The 16,535-nt window shown below is 37.4% G+C and overlaps 1 protein-coding gene across 1 annotated transcript in view; it reads left to right on the plus strand.

Moving 5' to 3' along the window:
* LOC134601889 (uncharacterized) overlaps window positions 1-14,178 on the plus strand; it is a 57,338-nt gene extending 43,160 nt beyond the window's left edge. The window contains exons 10-14 of the mRNA XM_063446393.1: window positions 1,363-1,651; window positions 2,769-3,587; window positions 7,826-8,053; window positions 11,686-11,809; window positions 13,241-14,178. Of these exons, the coding sequence (XP_063302463.1) occupies window positions 1,363-1,651; window positions 2,769-3,587; window positions 7,826-8,053; window positions 11,686-11,809; window positions 13,241-14,166 (2,386 nt within the window). The 3' untranslated portion in view covers window positions 14,167-14,178. The remainder of the gene's footprint in view (window positions 1-1,362; window positions 1,652-2,768; window positions 3,588-7,825; window positions 8,054-11,685; window positions 11,810-13,240) is intronic.
* The last annotated feature ends 2,357 nt before the right edge of the window (window positions 14,179-16,535 follow it).

Here is a 16,535-nt window from a genome sequence, read left to right on the forward strand (position 1 = left end):
GAAATTTGCCACTGCACCAACGGCCTCTGCTTGTGTAAACTAGGTCGGTCATCTGGTGGCCCAGCAGCCATGGCGTCCTGTTTGGCTGCACAGCTCACTCGCCCCTAAGGCTGGCCCTCATACCATTATTCAAGTATACATGATTACCAAATTATGCAGCCATACCCCACTATCATTTGTACAGAATTTTAACCATTGTTTATGAAGTTCTTTTATTGTAAACTAATTTAATTTGCAATGGCTCTCCACACAGCAGTGCCAGTGCTACCATTACAGTACTGGCTCTGTCGAGCCCCCCTGCAGCTTCATGGGTATGTGGGGAGATCTACAGATCTTCCTACACAGCTCTGTGCTGCTCACTAAAAGGGGCCATTCAGAGCCATCTTCAACCAACCAGTGGAGCACTAGGGAATAGAGATGAGAACCCTCCTCACTGAAAAAGTTAAGCAGTCAGGGGGCTCAGTAAAAAAAATAAAAAATGGTATGATCGATAACACCCAGCACAGGCAAAACACATTTGAACAGAGTAGATATCCAGAAGGACACTTTCACTACCCTGTCTAGAAGACAAGAAGGGAATTCTAGATAGCTTTACACTGAACCATCCCAGATGCGGTTCGGACACTGCATACAGGACAACACAGCTGTTTTGAGCAGATGACAGTGAACATTTAAAAAGGAAAGTGAAGGTCCTACTAATTTTGTTACTTTTTATATCCATATTTTTATCTACACTGTTTAGCATCATTTACATTATTGATATTTTTTTAAGTATTAAGCAATTCATAAATTGTAAGCTTTTTCACAATTGTTTATGGTTAGTCTTTTCTTTTGATCTCACATATGGTGTTATGAGTGCATTGTTCGTTGTTAAATTCATAGAACCTGTATATATAGGGTATTCAGTACTATATGGAAACTGCACTTTTAGGTAAGAGGTATTTTCCTAAATAGGACAGCAGCATTCCCTCTGTATCCCATTTTTTTTCTCTCTCTCTCTTTGTAATGCTCCACCATTCTTACGTCAATATACACAATTATAAAAAGGGCAATTTGTTGTCACATAAGCAAGAATTTGTCTCACCCTTTGGAGAACCCTGTCTCTAGCCATTCTGGATGGTTGCGCACCAGGAGAGTATTGTTTTTAATCTGGGTGTGTGTTTTTGCTTTCTGTTTCTATTTACACTAGTTATCCGAGCAGTTTAAAGCTAACCTAAATAGTTTGCTGGTTATCGAAAGACTTGAGTAATGTGAGTTTTAAAAACATTGTTGTAACACAGAACAATGTGGGCTTTTTATTTCATACAGTTTTTTATTTAATGATATGCCTTCTTTATTTAAGGTTTCTCAATCTTCTTTCAGATACAGCACAGTGTCTTATTCTTGGATGCAGGCAATGAGATTTGCCATTGACGAAATTAATAAGGATAAAACTTTACTTCCAAATATCTCTCTGGGATTTCAAATATTTGATACCTGTGTGCATATTTCTCAAACTTTTTGGGGAACACTCTGGACCCTTTCTGGTGAAGACAGCCCTATTCTCAACTACCAGTGCCATCCAAGTGTTCCTCTAGCTATTGTAGGGGATGCTATATCAACCACATCTTTTGCTTTGGCAACTTTATTGGGTGTATATCGATACCCTCAGGTAGATGTATCCTAGTTTTCCATTTTGATCTTTTTTTTTATCCTCTTTTTTTTGTAAAATTTTATCAAACCCAACCCTATTATATTTTTAAGGGCTATTAAGTTTTTTTTGTGTCTCAGCAAGCCACAATGTTTACTACAAGCTTTATTAAATGCAAATACGTAAAGAGTTCTCCACCTATACATTACATATTACAAGACAAGGGCCTTAATTTCATTATATTGGGAAAAACATTGTTGGAAATGATTCAGTATATCCAGCTGTTAAACAGGTTGGCTGCTCGAAAAATAACCTCCTGACAATGATCTAATCAACCCTTTCTTTAAATTTAAGCCTCAACTGATGCCCACATGTGGGGGAATGGTTAGCGCTTGTACTAGATGCAATGGCTGATCAGTCACTAGCCTTTTATTACAGCTAGCAGCCACTGGCGAATATGGGCATGGGGAGGTTCTTAAAAATCTCTTGTACTAACGTGGAGATCATAGTGACTCCTATAGGCTTTTTTATTAATGACTAACAGGTTTAGTCAATGAAAAAAGGCCAATACATGTGCTTCAATATAATTCAAAGTGATATCTATATATATATATATATATATATATATATATATATATATATATATATATATACATGCTTCTAATAAGCCTTTAATGGCAGTAATTACATCAATTTGAACAGAACAGACAAAAGGCTTATTTGAAGCCAATAAATCACTGATACAAATTAGCAACATAACATGTAACATGGAACATAACATGTAACATGGAACATAATTTCAGTTTTCTGATTTCATCAACCTGGTTTCTGTCCTAGGCACTCTATTGATACTGCCATGACCAAAAATGGCCATTATTTTATTGGTCCTTTTTAATCACTGATTAAACTAAGGTTACAATTATTTTAATACAACCATCACTACTATAGTATTCAGACTTTGGTTTACATTACGCTTTTGAACCAAGACTGTCACAGATATTAATAGATAAAAAAGTGTTTTGGTCCCAAAAAAGTGCCATCTTCCCTCTATTTAGATGATTGAAAAAGTTCATTTTGGATCTACAGTATTCATGCTTGAGAATAAACAGGACTTGTATTACTTTCTTTGCCCTTGTAGGTTAGTTACCTTGCCTCTGCATCCTCTCCAAACAACCACTTCTTGTACCCTTCTTTATTCCGCACTATTCCAAGTGATGGAAAACAGTCCCGTGCATTGGCAAGACTGGTGTCATACATGGGGTGGAACTGGGTTGGCTTGCTCTCTCTTGATGATGACTTTGGAATCTCTGGATCGCAAATTTTAAAAATGGAGCTGAATAGTTTGGGTGTTTGTCTGGCTTACCATGAAGTATTTGGAACAGAAACTTCTATGAAAAAGATGCAGTTCATCAAAAATATAGTCATTCATTCATCTGCTATGGTTGTTATCATCTTCTCAAGGGACCCTTTGATTAATCGTCTTGCAGATTTATTGATAGAAAAGGAAGACACAGGAAAAATCTGGGTGGCATGTACTGGATGGTCCAATTCACCTATTGTTTCCATAACAATGTATAGTCATATAATGATGGGAACCCTTGGATTTTCATACAGTCAAGTGGAAATGAAGGGATTTAAGGAGTATCTTTTGGCCATTCAACCATCCACCTTAATTCCAGATGACATCTTTTTACCAGATTTGTGGGAAATTGTGCACGATTGCAGTTGGACTGGTGGAGAGAATAAGACCTTGTTGTGTACAGGGCATGAGAAACTAGAGACATTCAAAAACAAAGAATTTGAATATGATGAATTTGATTTTAGGATCCACTACTTGGTGTATGATGCAGTATATGTAATTGCCCATGCCATCAATCAATTTAACCTATGTACACCTAACAACAAACCCTTATCTCATGATGAGTGTAGAGATCCCATTACCATTAAACCATGGCAGGTACTACTTGCTGATCTCAAGGTTTGGTGGGCATTTACTCCTTTTGGCATTTTCTGGTTTGCAGAATGCTGGTTGTGAGAAGCAAATGTTTTTTTTCAATATAGTTTAACAAGTCATCAAAAAGCAAGATGCAGTTATATCTTTGAAAAAAAATAGCAAACCACTTTTTTTTTTTTTAATTTATTTTCTATTTGCCAGTCTATCTCAGAATTGTGGCTGGAATGATCTTTTATTTATGTTAATTATATTTTTAAGTTGGGTTCAATGCACTCTTTAGGCTTCAGTACTATGCAATTTCTGTTTGAAAAAATTTGTAGCATAACATTTATAGGAAACATAGGGTGCACAGCTAGCACATACGAATAAGAAAATAGGAGTTTTGTCTACAGAGTGCTGGTCAAGCAAACTTAAAAATGAATATTATGCAAATGGACATACATTATATTTATTTTTTTATTCATTTGATCATCCTGTATAGAAATAATGAGGAAATTAAAAGCTTTAGAGAGCACACATTTTTTGCACTATTTCTCACAGGATGTGAAATCTTATTAGAAAGCAAAAAATATTATATTTGTCACATATAGTAGGTGTGACAAAAATACACAAAAGACAGGGCACTAAAATGGCAGATGAAATTTAACGTAGAGAAATGCAAAGTTATGCACTTCGGGTTAAAAAATGCACAAGCAACTTACACCCTAAATGGTAGTGAATTAGGGATAACCACACACGAGAAGGATTTGGGAATTGTTATAGACAACAAATTAGGCAGCAATATGCAATGTCAATCTGCAGTTGCTAAGGCCAGTAAGGTTTTGTCATATAAATAGGGGCATAAATTCTCGGGATGAAAATACAATTTTGCCTCTTTATAAATCGCTGGTAATACCACACCTTGAATATTCTGTTCAATTTTGGGCACCTGTTTTAAAGATGGAAATCATGGCACTAGAAAAAGTGCAGAGACTAGCTACAGAATTGATAAAAGGAATGGAGTATTTTAGTTACGAAAAAAGGTTAAAACATTTAAATCTCTTTTTTTTGGAAAATTGGGCGCCTCAGAGGGGATATGATAACATTATACAAATATATTCAGAGTACAAACCATTATCTGGAAATCTATTCATAAACAGGGCTATACATAGGACACGAGGTCACACATTTAGAAAGGAGATTTCATCTAAGGCAAAGAAAAGTTTTTTTTTTTTTTACAGTAAGCAATAAGGATATGGAATTCTCTGCCAAGAGTTGGCTTTATCAGAGTCCATACAGATGTTTTTTTTTTTTTTTAATTCTTTATTTTTGTAGTGCACGTAAATAAGACAGGTAAGCTTGAGGTGGCCCAAAAGCAATCCTTAGGAGATTCCCAGGCTTAACATGCGGGGTATACGATTAACTGGCACAATTTTTATATTTTAACAGGCATAATTAATATAACGTTAAAGCATCAGTTGAAATGTAAATATATTATACAAACAGGTTTGGTTCATGCGTGAATTAGGTTAGAGGCAACATAGCTAGTACAGGTAGTGTAGTAAAACGCTAGTGACAACATTTAGCTAACACATGTGTACCTGTTGATGTTAGACAGTTCGCTTATATGGTATAACCTGCTAGTGTAGAGTCGCTTATAGTTATATTAGTTGCGCTTACGTTTCTAAATATGTGGTTTGCATTTAGTTTGATATGTTCGCCTCATGCGCATAGCGGTGGGATTGACAGGTTGAGAAGCTAGTAGAAGCAGCATTATGCAATGCAATGCAAACCAGTATTTATGGTACATGCCTATCTTGCGCATAAAACATACAAATAAATATCAAAATGAGGCAGAGTAGAGCTAAGCACAAGCAAACAAGTGGAGTGAGTCTGACATACAGTGAGCTTTGGAGGGAGAGAGTCTCTGCATTGTGTGCAGGGTCTTGGGCTGTGGGCCTCACCACGTGTCTGTCCATATTGCCTCAGTCGATGCCCGTCCTGGAGGCTATACATGCGTGCCTGGGTGGGTGTTTGATGGCTTCTACGGTCGGCCTCGAACCTAAAAAGTTTGGGAACCACTTTATTAATCAAAGAAAATTCAAACTTTGCAGGATAACGAATAAAAAAAAAAATTAGTATTTAAGTTTGCAATAAGATTTTAAACTATTCTGTGCCTAATCTGACTAGTCTAGACAAAGCAAACATACATAGCCATTCTTATCAATTGCTTATAAGACCGATAACAGCTTAAATCTTAACAAAAGTCTATATATATTGTCAGTGAGATGATTTATAGATAGTGAGCTGTTAGGGTCAAACCAAGGTGAGCCCCGATCTACGTTTTGCCGTTCAGGTGGCTCTTCAAGGCTGGAATGAACAGAGTCAGGTACTCAAATATGTACCCCCATATGTTCTGCTGATTGGTGCAAACAATCAACCTATCATTTGTAAATGACTAAATACTAGGATAAGAAGGGGGAGTGATGATGTCATACATGACCCTCATCTGCATATGGTTTTCAGGTATAGCCAATCGGATGCCAGTCATTCTGAGTATCTCAGAATGGGAGTGATAATAATAATCAACTTCAAAATAGAATTACTTATTATGTACACGTACAGTATATACAGTTAAATAAATTCCCAAAGCTCCGTGACCACAACAGCTGGCCATATTGGTTATGGAGTAAGTAGTAAGTAGGATCAAGGCCGTCTTTAACGCGGGGCAAACGGGGCAGCTGCCCCGAGCCCAGTTTCTCTTGGGGGGCCCGAGGCACCTGCCCTGTGGGCCCCACTGCCCTCATCAATTTCTTTTACCCCCGTCCTCTGAGTCCCACCGGGTGGCCCATGCACTTAGGGCCACCCAGAGGGCTTGTATCAGCAGGGGCCCGGTCAGGCGCTGTTTCTCTTTAACACCGCGACCGGGCCCCTTGCTTTCCGGCTAAATAAAGCAGTTTTAGTGTATAGATCATTCCCCTGCGATTTCACTGCTCAATTCACTGTCATTTAGGAGTTAAATCACTTTGTTTCTGTTTATGCAGCCCTAGCCACACCTCCCCTGGCTATGATTGACAGAGCCTGCATGAAAAAAGAAAACTGGGTTCACTTTCAAACAGATGTAATTTACCTTAAATAATTGTATCTCAATCTCTAAATTGAAATTTAATCACATACAGGAGGCTCTTGCAGGGTCTAGCAAGCTATTAACATAATTAGGGGATAAGAAAATCCTAATTAAACAGAACTTGCAATAAAGAAAGAGTAAATAGGGCTCTCTTTACAGGAAGTGTTTATGGAAGGCTGTGCAAGACACATGCAGGGAGTTGTGACTAGAGTTCATAAACAAAGGGAGATGATTGAGCAGTGAGGCTGCAGGGGCATGTTCTATACGTTAAAACGGCTTCATTAAGCTAAAGTGACTATAGTGTCCCTTTAAGTATAAATGAAGGTATATGAGGTTTTATGGACTAAAATCAGTTTTGCAAAGCAACTACAAGTTAATAAAAACATATATACACAATTTTGGCAGTCAAGAGTTTATTGAAGACTTAAAGGGACACTGTAGGCACTGTAATTGCTCCATATCATTGAAGTGGATGTATGGTCTGGACTTCCACTCAGTGTTGAACCAATTTTAAAGGTTTTATACTAAACACTTGTCCCCCACATTCCCTCTGTGCTGTTCAAAATAACGAGGATACATTATCTTGAGGAGCAGTAAGTGGTGGTGGTGATTGACTGAGTGTCAGCTGACCACTTCAGCCTATTACAGTTGCTCATTGCTGCTATGAATTAGTATGGCGAATTAAGCGTGTACTTTCTGCCTTATCTATACCTCCAATAGGTCCAGGCTGTGGGTGGCAAGAGATCCTCATTCAGTGGTTTATGGAGAAGCAGCACCAGGGAACTCCAGACAATAAACCAGTTTAATGAGTTAAAATTGTTATTGTGCTTGGAGCATCCCTTCAAGGCACCCTCCTATCCTAAATTCCTCTATGGTTACCCAGCCTTAACCTTAACCCTTAAAACCCTCAGTCTTAACTATAAATTTCTCCAACTCTACCCCAAAATCCAGCTCCCTAGCACTCACCTTTACGTCTAACCCCAAAAATGTGAAATATCCCTAACCCTAAAAGATTACCTTACCATAAAACCTAACCATAAACACCAACTCTTATTTTAAAGGCAAAAGATAAACACTATTCCAAACATCATTATTATTAATAATATTTTTTTTTTACATACTTCTGCAATTTTAGGTTCTTTACTACATGAGAAACATACACTTTTTAAATAAGATGGGCAGTGAGATGTATTTTGATGTTAATGGAGACCCTCCAACTGAATATGATGTTGTTAACTGGCAGCGGAATTTGGATGGTTCTATTGAGTTTGTTGCAGTTGGACATTTCAGTGACCAAAAATCCCAAGGCACAGAATTCAGCATTAATACATCTGCCATTCAGTGGATTACAGGAAAACACGAGGTAATTTTAACCCTTTAAGGAAGGAGGCAATTGTACAAGTTCTGACAAAAACAAAACCTAGAATTTGAGCCATGTGTTTGTTCAACCATAAGATAACTCTTTCATATTAAGTGAACCCACACTTATTAGATTATCATTTTGTTCAGGAGAAATAGGGCTTTCATTTCACATCAGATGTTTATATATGTGTTACGATATGCCTCAGGCTAGCTGAGGGTTGGACCGCTTTGATGTCCTCGTCCCCGATCCTGGAGAGTGGTAGAGAGTTCAAATTCCACATCTAGCGATATTCCTGTAAGTGTAAAGTATTCATATAGTTCTTAGCAGAATCAGCAATCAACATTTCCCTACAACATGAGTCGAGGCTGCGATTTGAGGGTAAAAAGTTTGGTCATTGAATCGCAAGGCACTGCTTAAATACACATTTTCAGGCCAGAGGTACACCCTTCTGGACCTGATGGTACACAGGGTGACAAGGGACAACAACCAATGGGATCAAAGTGCACCTTTTCAAACCCTCCCCTGTATCCTGGATATAATTAGTTTTCAACAATTACAATAACCTAATTATCTCCAGGTACAGGCAATATTCTATTTTTACAAATACATGAAAACTGTACAAAAATCCATAAATCATACATTATATTCTTTAATTGATAAATTCAACATATCTCTAGACAGCTTGGATCTGAGCGCACAAAATATCCGAAAGGCGCTCAGATCTCACGAATGGAGTGGAAACACCATAGGGATAAAACATTGTCTCTAGGGCTGTTCTGCACTATCAGCCCAGACATACTTTTCCATAGTGTCCTATATGGGGTCCTTATAACTTGAATAGTCCTAAAGTACCGAACGGTACGGTGTCCGGTGCGCAATGCACGAACGGACATGGCACGGGCCATCCCAGCAGGGTTCATATAAACGAGTGTTCCGAAAATAGTACCAGGCGATTGTCGACCAGGTCCCTCTGGGAGTTCGGCAGTTAAAGATGGCCACAACCACGTGTTCGTGTATACGAACGACGACCACCCCGTCGACGGCCAATTAGGCTGCAGTTAAACACAAAACTGCTGCTCTTGGGTGGTTAATCAGGGGCACACTCCTCAGGTAGGGTGACCGGTCGTTCAATAGGTTGTTCGGTGTTTAGTTTGGTATGTAGTTCGACACTTTCATACGAACGACGACCACCCCGTCAACTGCCAATTAGGCTGCGGTTAACCACAAAACTGCAACTCCTGGGTGGTTAATAAGGGACATACTCTTCAGGTAGGGTGGTAAGTCATTTCATAGTTTGTTCGGTATTTTAGAGGTGAACAAGGTTAAGTGGCGGCACACGCCAGGGTCGGGTGATCGGTCCTGGGAAGGTTTTTCGTGGGTTTTTAACAACAAAGTAGCAAACAAAGCAGCAAAAGGTAGCAGACAGAGGAACTTTGTAACAATATGGAACACAATTTGCTATGTATATAATCTAAAAAAAAGAGAAAAATAAAGAAATGTTATTTTCTAACTTTAGCATTGCATTTTAACTGTGAATGTCATAATACTTTTTCTGCAATAAAACACACATATTTGTATGCTGTGATGTCCCATGAGTACAATGATCTCCCCCATGTACAGGTTTCATAGTGTTTTAGAAGGTTACATAGCCAAATACAGTGCTTGCCTACTTCAATTTTTACACATTGAAATTTGCCAGGTTGGTTTGCTGGGCTTATGTGGCCTTTGAAACCTTATGGTAGCCCAGGAATGAAAATTTCCTCCATCATGGCATACTATTTGCAAAGTAGACAACACGGAATATTCAAAATGGGATATGTCTAGTCTTTTTTAATACTCAGTCACAAATCCTGGCCAAAGTTAGTGTTCACATTAGTTTTTTGCATTACTCAGAAAAAACTGCCTTTTATAGATGATATAATCGTCATTATACATTTTACTGCTCCAAAACAACCATATTTATATTCAGTGATGTCTCAAAAGTGCAACAGTACCCCCCTCCCCCTCTCCCCCGTGTACAGGTGTATAGGTTTAATGGTATTTTGGAAATTTGCAGGGTCAAATGTAGGGCTTGCCCATTTCAGTTTGCCAGATTGGCTTGCTGGGCCTATGTTGCCTTTGAGACTTTATGGCAGCCCATGAATGAGAATTACCCCCATCATGGCATAGAATCTATAAAAGTAGGCAACCCAGGGACTAGTCACTACCAAACCCTACTCTTTGTGTCATTAGAGGCAGAGAATGAGGATGGAGAGCACGTGTTTGCTTGGCTTGGGTTGAAAAGCTCCAGAGAGACCTCAGTCAAGGCTCTGTCACATTTAGTAGCGCTGACCTACTTAACTTACCAAAAGTAGGGCAAAAAAAAGATGTCACCTTATTATTTGTGTTATTCACTCTAATTTGCCTTTCTTTTCAAATAGGGTACAGAAATCATGTGTCCCCTCGTTGCAGAGTCCTAAAACAGCATCACCAATACTAATACCAGGGTCTGAATAGCTCCTACTTGAACCTTGATTTAATAAGCTATCCAAATGATTGAATAGTGTTCGAAAAACTTCCAAATATTTTATCTACAAAAATTCCCATAGAATTCCCATTTAATGGTGACTTCTTTAGATAAATAATTTGGAATAATTTCTAGATAAATTGAATCATTTGGAAAGCTTTTTAATTAAGATCTTGGTTAGAAATAAAAAGGCAAGCAATGGTGCTATGATTCCCAACCTCCATATTTGTTGCCAAATTGATTCACCATTTTTTATTTCTTGACTGCATATTATAATTGTTATTTTATTATTTATAAAGTGCCAAAAAAAAAACTCTGTAGCGCTGTACCTTGGGTGCACTAATAGATATGTCATTGACACATATATGATATGAGGTCCTTTCAAAAGGAAGGAGAGTATTGTTCATGCATGCATGTTGAACGTATCCTCTAATTAAAAATGAAACCCTCGTCAGAAGGAATACTATTATAATGCCTACAGGTACATTTTTTTCCAAACCCTTGGGTCTTTGCTATCGTTTGCTACATTGCTATCTTAGATAACATATGGGGTGAAATAACTAGGAATACCCCAAATCATATGTTTTGACTGTGAAATTCCAACTCAAAATTTATTAGCATTCCATAAAGATTTTATCTATACGAAACATTGTTTTTTAAGGGAGAAAAAAAGAAAGAAAGAAAGAAAGAAAGAAAGAAAGAAAGAGAAAAAATGTTTCAAGGGTTAATTTAGTTAATATGAATAATTTTCTTCTTTATGGAGAAATTCAATTCACAACTCATTCGTTGAAATATTAAATATTATATCTGGAAACTGAACACTAGATGGCAGAAAAGCACCATGGAAAATGACACAAACATTTTGTCAAAATCAGATCATTATTATTATTCATTATAATAAAAAGAAAGAAAGAAAGAAAGAAAGAAAGAAAGAAAGAAAGAGAGAATGAAAGACACAAAGCAATAATACATGACATTGTTTCTTATACATTTCTACTTTTTACACCACAGACACTAGTCTTATTTGATTTAGTCTATTTAAATCTTTGAATTGATTTAGCACATCCTTCTAATGTCTCTAATTATTTATCACCGCTAAATACTGCTTAATATCCATGTTCCCCAGATCCCTCGCTCTGTGTGCAGTGAGAGTTGTTCCCCGGGATTTCGGAAAGCTACTCAGGAAGGTCAGCCCCCTTGCTGCTTTGACTGTATCCCATGTTCAGAGGGAGAAATATCCAATGAAATAGGTGATAGCACAGTTATACCTATACATCTCCCTAGACTGTATCCTCAATAGCCACATTGTACCTACACTATCAAATGTCTACTCTCACATTATCAATATGCAGATATAAATTATAAAATGTGAGTTTCTGATCAAACTGTTTCTTTATTAACCAATGCCTCAATTTAATAAGCTTTCCAAATGGTTTATTGACAAAAATAATGACTTCTGTAATGTAATTATTTGAAAAGTTATTCTAATAGTATTGAAACATTTGGAAAGCTTATTAAATTGAGGTCTTTGTTTGAGGTGTACGGGCAAGCTATGGTGCTAGGATTCCGAACCTCATCATTTGTTGTCACACTGTTCCCCAAACTATTTTCTTTTTCTTGGCTGCAGATATATGGTCCTTCCAAAGATTGTATATACACGATTGTATGTCATGTTATACCATGAAGCTGTAAAATGTAACGTACTTGCAACCTGGCATTTACTCTTTTATTTGCGCACAGCAGCTGAGTATTTTCAAGAAGTGAAGGGAAAAGTCACCACTTTTTTTTGCTTAAATCATGCTTATTCACCAATTATAGAGGACCCAATTTAATATTTTTAAATAAGCCATTCAAATGATTTCAGATTTTTGGATGAAGTATTAAAATGATGTAATATTTTAATATTTTGAAAAAAATATATACATATTTTTAAAAGTTTTTTTAAAATGTTTTTTTTTTAGATTATTTGAATAGGTTATCGAAAATGATCAAATCAGGACCAGTATTGAATAATTTGGAAAGTTTGTTAAATCAGGGCCCAAATTGCAAATTGCACACAAGGTCACATCTATCCCAGGGTGGGAAAAAAAAACTGCACTATAGAGCACACTTTCTTGCCCTTTGATAAACTTACATTTAGTTGGGCAGTTCTGATAAAAATGGTGCGAATATTATAGAAAAAAATGCAGACTTTTTAGGATTTTTCATTCAACATTCCTAACTCACTTTAATAAAATCAATATGTAAGGTGAAGAAAGACCCATCTTTGTCTGAAATATTATATGAATACAAAATTGCCTTTACTATATTTTTGACACAATATATATGCAAAAACAATAAATCTATCACTCAAATCAGAAACCACCTCTTTGAGTATATCGTTGAGCTTAAAGAACAAAATGCCCAGAACATCTTTAAATCTATCCTATCTACTTGTTCTGTTTCTGTGTACTTTTATTTTAGCTCGATCTCCTTTGTGGCTAGTATATTTAGTAGCCAAACAGTGATCTAGAGAAACAAAAGAAGGAACGTTCATTTTTTTGGCCAAAGTGGTTTATGTTCTTCTAGTATAAGAGTAGAACTTTAGCTTACCTAGCTTTGATTTATATGTGAAGTTTACAAAACAATGTCATATTTATTCTTTAAAATGTTTTTTATCTATTTTTTCTTTTCCTTTCAAGATTTAAATAACTGTTTCGCATGCTCTCCTGAGACTTGGCCCAATGAGAACAATACTAACTGCATCCCAAAGGTTGTTGAGTTCTTGTCTTTCTGGGAACCCTTGGGAATCATACTTACTTTGGTAACCATGGCATTTTCCTTCATCACCATTAGCATCTTGTACATATTCTTGAGAAATAAAGACACAGCCATTGTAAAAGCCAATAATCGTGATATTGCCTACCTCCTTCTGGCTTCCCTGTCATTGAATTTTCTCTGTCCACTGCTTTTTATTGGAGAACCCCAAAGATATACTTGCATTTTTCGCCAAGGGGCATTTGGTGTCATTTTTGTCCTAAGTGTATCTTCTGTCTTAGCCAAAACTATCATGGTTGTCATTGCCTTCACAGCTACCAAGCCTAATAGCAACATGAGGAAGTGTTTGGGCCCCCAAATACCTGCTTTAATTATTTCGACCTGTACCCTCATCCAATTACTCATCAGCCTTTACTGGATACTTAGCTGCCCCTCCTTCCCTGAAAGAAATATTAGAATCAAGACAGGGGTCATTGTGTTCCAATGTAATGAGTGTTCAGACACCTTGCTATGGTGCATGCTGGGATATATGGCATTCTTGGCATGTGTCAGCTTCTTGGTAGCTTTTCTGGCCAGGAGATTACCTGATAACTTCAATGAAGCCAAATGGATCACATTTTCCATGTTGATATTCCTGAGTGTTTGGATCTCATTCGTTCCTGCGTATCTAAGCACTCAGGGTAAATACATGGTCTCCGTAGAAATATTTGCCATCATATCATCTAGTGCTGGAGTCCTAGTTTGTATATTCCTCCCTAAATCTTACATTATAATATTCAGACCTGATCTTAATACACGAGGACAACTTCTTGGCAAAGGGTCATCGCAGAAAACAAGCACGTTTTCATAGCAGTGGAATCACCTTCACTTTATCTGAAAGTCACAGATAATTCACCAGCAGATAATATAAGTGAATATATAACTTAATGCTGTCGAAATCCAAAATGTAAGCATTTGAGATCAAGTATGGTGAATCATTTTATATATAACAGATAATATATAATGGCAATAAATGTGAAAACACTAATGCAATTGTGGATACAGATTTGCAGAAATTGAATTATACCTATACATAAAGGAGCTGGACTGTCAACTACTACATTAGAGCTGAGCGTTCTTCCAGAGATGGTATCTTGTAGTTCAATGGGTGTTGTTTACAATCACAATAATACTCCCTAGTTAACAAGTCATGTATTGGAAGGCATTTTCTTAGAAAGATTCGCAAGCAGCATACATCCTCCAAGAGCGTCAAATATGTTAGAAATAAAGTAATTTTTAGTAATTTTTAGTGTGTAATAATATTTTTATAAATTCTGTGTTGTGATAATTAATTGTTCATTGTAGGCTTTGAAAAGGATGGGTGGAACTGTAGCTCTGATTTGATCATTTTCACCAGGACTATATCCTTATGGTTACATGGCTGTTAAATCTTATATGTCCATCACAGACAGCTAGGCCTAACATAAACAGTCATACATTTTGCATCCATCCCTGCACCAACGCCACTTAATTATACTCAGCTCTGCCCACTCACCCTGGTTTCTTCTAACTATATAGCATGATCTTCCATCTGTTTGGGACCACATTCAATCACCTCCTCATTCCCTCCACATGTTATCAGTTACTGCAATCATCCTATTAACTCTCTCTGCCATCACATACAAATTCCTCTGCTACCTCTTGTCTCACCTCCCCATTTTAACCTTTAGATTGTAAGTTCACAGGCAGGACCCTCTACCTGTTGTATTGGTCTGTTCTTATCGTGTTGTCTTTTTCCCAATTGTACAGAATATGTTGACCCTTTATAAATACCAGAAATAAACAAATGAAGGTTGAGATTCTGGGGAGCCAACACCGAAGTAAGATCCCGAGGCCTGATCCTGAAGTTTTCATCTTAAAGGTGTTTTAGCTCAAGAGAGAGACAGATCAGATTTAGGGGTTATTGTATCAGCAATATGTGCTACGGATATCAATGTTATCACTAGACACTTTCCTAAGGGGTGACAATCTTAGGATTACCTTGGGAGACAGGTGTTCCCATAACCCATGCATATTGAATCTGTGTTTCCCATGATAAAATGACTACTAGGGGCACACTAGTCTACTGGATATTAGTACTGCTCTTGTCCACCTTTGCACTAAAGTATATAATTAGTTTAATTTGACTTGTTTTATTAAAGGATGACGACTGGAAGAAAATAGAGCTCTGTAAAATGTAAACATATCTTTTTAATTCAGAGTGTGTTATAATAATAATATTACAACTGAGGGGGAGGGGATGTCACAGGAGTATCATCAGTGACCGTAGAAAAACATATTGTCAGGATCCTGTTGTTATAGTGAAGATGGACTACTGTAACCTGATTGCTGTTAATCAATATTGCCATTGAACAAATTCTGCAGTTTTGTACCAAGTCCTGGGCAGTTTTCTGAATAAAAGTTACTCTCCTGAAAGTACCAAGTTTGTATATTCCTGTGCCTGTATATTCTGGTAAACTGATTCACTGGGCCAGGACTGGCATCTGTATGGAACCATTGGTACCAAGATTCGTGAGTGCTTGGAGAAGGGGTACAGAAATAATAATAAGAAGAAGAAGAAACAAAAAAAAACATAATGCAGAGTGGGAGTTGATACAGAGAAAGAGAGAAGAATACAGAAGTGCTATTATTAATTATTATTATTATTATTACTATTATTATTTTCAACAGCATCCCCCGGGCCAAATTCATGAGCGAAGGTGGGGCTCTAAAAATTAACCAGACTGTCCCCAATACCCTACTCATAGGCAGCATTATTTTATTTAATAAATGTTTTAAAACCTTGCCAATTGGTGTGGGCTCTAAAAATTAACCCCCATTAACCAGCAGGTGGGGTAAAGGGTAACAGTGGGTAAGGTGTATTTAATAATTGTGCTTTGGGCTTTAGATGGGGGCTATTAATGATATAAGGAGGAGTTGGCATGCCAGTCTCCTCACCTTGGGATGGCTAGTGGTACCCTATCCCCTAGACACACCCCAAATAAAAGAAATCTACATAGCAATAGTGAGGGGACAGACGTGTTGATGATAGAGAACATGCGGAGCTTTTTAAGTCCTACGCATCGCCACAGCCCTTCGGGATCCACCCTCAGAGAACGACTCGACCGACAGGTAGCAGACTACCTCGCCTTAACTGCAAATATCGACACTCTGAGGAGCGATGAACCCCTTCACTACTGG

This window comes from Pelobates fuscus, chromosome 3, assembly GCF_036172605.1.
Source record: "Pelobates fuscus isolate aPelFus1 chromosome 3, aPelFus1.pri, whole genome shotgun sequence".
NCBI lineage: Eukaryota > Metazoa > Chordata > Amphibia > Anura > Pelobatidae > Pelobates > Pelobates fuscus.